This window comes from Daktulosphaira vitifoliae, unplaced genomic scaffold (assembly GCF_025091365.1).
Source record: "Daktulosphaira vitifoliae isolate Bord-2020 unplaced genomic scaffold, ASM2509136v1 Scaffold_523, whole genome shotgun sequence".
Taxonomy (NCBI): domain Eukaryota; kingdom Metazoa; phylum Arthropoda; class Insecta; order Hemiptera; family Phylloxeridae; genus Daktulosphaira; species Daktulosphaira vitifoliae.
The window spans coordinates 1-3426 of NW_026100088.1; the positions used below are offsets into that span (position 1 = coordinate 1).

Here is a 3426-nt window from a genome sequence, read left to right on the forward strand (position 1 = left end):
TGGAGATAAATTTTCTTCTCGCAAGAGAACTACTGTGCCAGGCATTAATTTAGAACCCCTTTCACTTGCCCATTTTACCTTGTCTTGTAAATGCGTCAAATATTCATGACTCCAATGCTTCCACAAGTCCTGAGACAGTTTTTGTACGCGCTACCACGTCGAAGTGACTGAGAGGAATCGCCTCGTAACATTTCTCTGGAACAGCTATTAATGAGTCACCAATAAGGAAGTGAGCAGGAGTTAAACAATCTAGGTCTAAAGGATCAGTGGTTAAAGGTGTTAAAGAACGGGAGTTTAAACAAGCCTCAGCACGCGTTAATATAGTAGAGAATTCCTCTATTGTTAAACACAAATCTTTTAATACTTTATTTAATAAATATTTCATCAATTTAATGGCACTCTCCAATATTTAAATCAGTATACAAAAATCAATTACAATTAGCTATTTGTAAATTTTTAACTACCTTTTACGCCAATCGCGCAAGTAAAAGTTCCGCACATAATTCGAGGCGTGGGAAAGACACTGTTTTTATAGGAGCTACCTTTGACTTCTCGCAAATAAGATAGACAATATGTTGACCGTGTTCATTAGTGGTGCGTAAATATAACGCCACTCCATATGCACGAATGGAACTATCTGAAAAACCATGTACCTGATACTCGACAATTTTTTGTTCGCCAATGATTTTAGGCGGAATAATAATTTTATTAATAGAACTAAGTTTTTTCGCATACGCTTCCCAATAATTTTTTATATTTACAGGAACGGGTTCGTCCCACTCTAATTGTTGTTGCCATAAATTTTGCATTAGAAGTTTGCTCTGTACTATTATCGGACCAAGTAGACCAAGCGGATCATAAATTGAGGCAATATGCGATAAAATTGAACGTTTCGTTATTGACCCAGATATAGAAATATTTTTAACAATATATTGTAAAGTATCAAAATACGCATTCCATACAAGCCCTAGTACCTTTGTTATCGGGCCGTCGTTATTAGGAATTATATATGACTATTATTGTTGTTTGAATGTAGTCCGCTGATTAAATTAGGCTCATTCGACGACCACTTCCGTAATTCAAAACCAGCTTTGTTTAACACCGTTTGCAAGAGCAGTATACGCGCGACACATCTCAGTGACACTATGTCAAAATTAATATTTTCATCGTCTGATGACGAAATATTAATTCAAGAAGTTGAAAATAACCCTATATTATATAATATAGCTGCTACGGATTATAAAAATATTATAATTAAGGACACAATTTGGATAGAAATATCGGCAAAAATTGAACAATTTGGTAAATAATATAATAAATAATTTTCATTACATTTATTCAAGTACATAAAATAATTCTGAAATGTATTTAATCATTTTGTAGTAGATGAAACGAAAAAGCGCTGGAAAAATATTAGAAATTCGTACTCGCGAAATAAAAGGAAACTGGGAACTGGATCGGCAGCATCAAAGAAAAAAAAGTGGTCATTGGCAACACATCTCACTTTTTTGGACCAAGTTGAATGTGAACGAGAGTATGTATAAAAATTATATATTATTTGTAATTTAAAAAAAATGGGTATTCATAAAAGTATTATTATAGTGAACTCTAATTTATTGTACCTAGTTGGTAAAAAAAGAATGTAATAAAAACATTTTAATTTTAACATTAACATTTTCATATGTAAAAATTGTAATATACGATAAATTACTAAAATTTTCAGCTCGGCTTGTAACGTAACTATAAATCATAGTATGGACGTTCCTTGCGATGAAGAAAATGTCGTTGATACACTATGTGAAGCAGCTAATAGTTTACCGACTGAAACTTTAATTAGAAAGCGTTGTATTTCTAAATCAAAAAATGTTGCCGATTTATTTGTGAATAATTCAGAGGAACGAAGTTTGCTTATTAAGAAAATTATGAATCAAAATGAAAAACTATTGGAAAAGAAAGAAGAAAGTTTCGATGAACTTGATTTATTTTTTAAAACTATGGCCGTAACAGTTAAAAAATTACCAATCAAAGGGCAACTCGATGCTAAGAGAAAAATTTTTTCATTGATGACTGAACTTGAAGAAAAGTATTTGTTAGACGAACAACCTATACACCCACATGCTGTTCAACAACATTTACAAACATTGCATTCCTTCCAGCCTTCACCATCAACAAGTATGTACTCAACATCTTCAGACTCACAGTTTTCCATGTACAACTATGATGGCCCCACTACTGCATAACATTTTACAATCTGTAATATGTTTTATTTTGATTTTCAATTTTTATATTCGCTTATTTACATACTGAGTACTAAAAGTTTTAATTTTTATTATTTTTTTTGTAAAAATAAAATCTACGTTTATTTTATATGATGACCTATATATTTTTTTCATTAACATTTACTTGTTGAGTAGTTTATAATTTTTATTAAAAGTTGGATTTATTATTATGTTTGGTAATTTAATAATAAACATTTATGTGATTTTTTATTTAATTATTATTATTTTATAACTTTAATTATTAGTTATGATTTAGGTTACCAAGAAAGAGCCCCTTCATTATTAAAAAATTCTTTGAACAAATTTCTAACTTCAAATCCTTTAATATTTGAAAACCCTGCTCGTCGGGAAAGTGGCATCATATTGTTAGTTGGTGGTAATTGTTTAGTATCATATTCGAAAAATGGTCGTTTATTTTTCTCTAAATATCGATCACGTAACATGTTGTGTAGACAGCAGGTGACCCATATTAAATCGTCGATTGTGGTTGTTTCTAAATTGATTGGTTGATAAAAAATCCTAAAAATTTGGTTTAATAGTCCAAAAGCATTTTCAGTTACTCTTCGAGCACGACTTAATCTGTAATTGAACACAGCTTCTGAAGGATTTACTCTCGCAGATTTCCTCGTGTACGGTTTCATTATATGTTTATGTAAGCGAAAAGCTTCATCACCAACAATTACATGGGGCGCTACTTTGTCTGATCCAGGAAGTTGACACTCTTCTGGAAATNCGATCCAGGAAGTTAACACTCTTCTGGAAATCCAAATGTCCCAAATAAAATGTTCTATCCAATATTTGACTTCAAAAAAATGCCACTATCGCCTTCTTTACCAAAAGAACCAATGTCCACAGTAACAAATTTATAATTCGCATCCATGAAAAAAAATCTTTATAATTATGAAATAATGACCCAGAATTGCTTGGACTTCGTATACGGACATGTTTTCCATCAATTGCTAAAATACAATTTGGGAAATTCCACTCGTACGGAAATTCTGCGGATTTTTGTTTATAATCAATATTTTTTGAATCGGGCAAAAAAATGGGCACCAATTTAATTTTCAATTCAGCTAGTGTTTTTTAGCTTCGATGCGAAGCTGAGAAGGTATTGGTTTTACAATGATGTGTTCTTTTTTTTTTTTTT

At 31.3% G+C, this 3426-nt stretch overlaps 1 protein-coding gene and 1 pseudogene across 1 annotated transcript; one reads left to right on the plus strand and one right to left on the minus strand.

Annotated features, from left to right (window-relative positions):
- Positions 1-1015: 1015 nt before the first annotated feature.
- Positions 1016-2432, plus strand: LOC126909544 (uncharacterized). Its single transcript, XM_050691978.1, has 3 exons — positions 1016-1302; positions 1384-1534; positions 1724-2432. Exons 1-3 carry the CDS (start codon positions 1146-1148, stop codon positions 2238-2240), a joined length of 825 nt encoding a protein of 274 aa, XP_050547935.1. The 5' UTR covers positions 1016-1145; the 3' UTR covers positions 2241-2432.
- Positions 2433-2536: 104 nt separating this feature from the next.
- Positions 2537-3426, minus strand: part of LOC126909545 (uncharacterized) — a 2396-nt pseudogene continuing 1506 nt past the window's right edge.

Coding starts and splice junctions, on each gene's coding strand:
- LOC126909544 (XM_050691978.1), top strand. CDS start 1,146: ATGTCAAAATTAATATTTTCATCGTCTGATGACGAAATATTAATTCAA. Junction 1,303..1,383: donor GGCAAAAATTGAACAATTTG/GTAAATAATATA, acceptor ATCATTTTGTAG/TAGATGAAACGAAAAAGCGC. Junction 1,535..1,723: donor CAAGTTGAATGTGAACGAGA/GTATGTATAAAA, acceptor TAAAATTTTCAG/CTCGGCTTGTAACGTAACTA.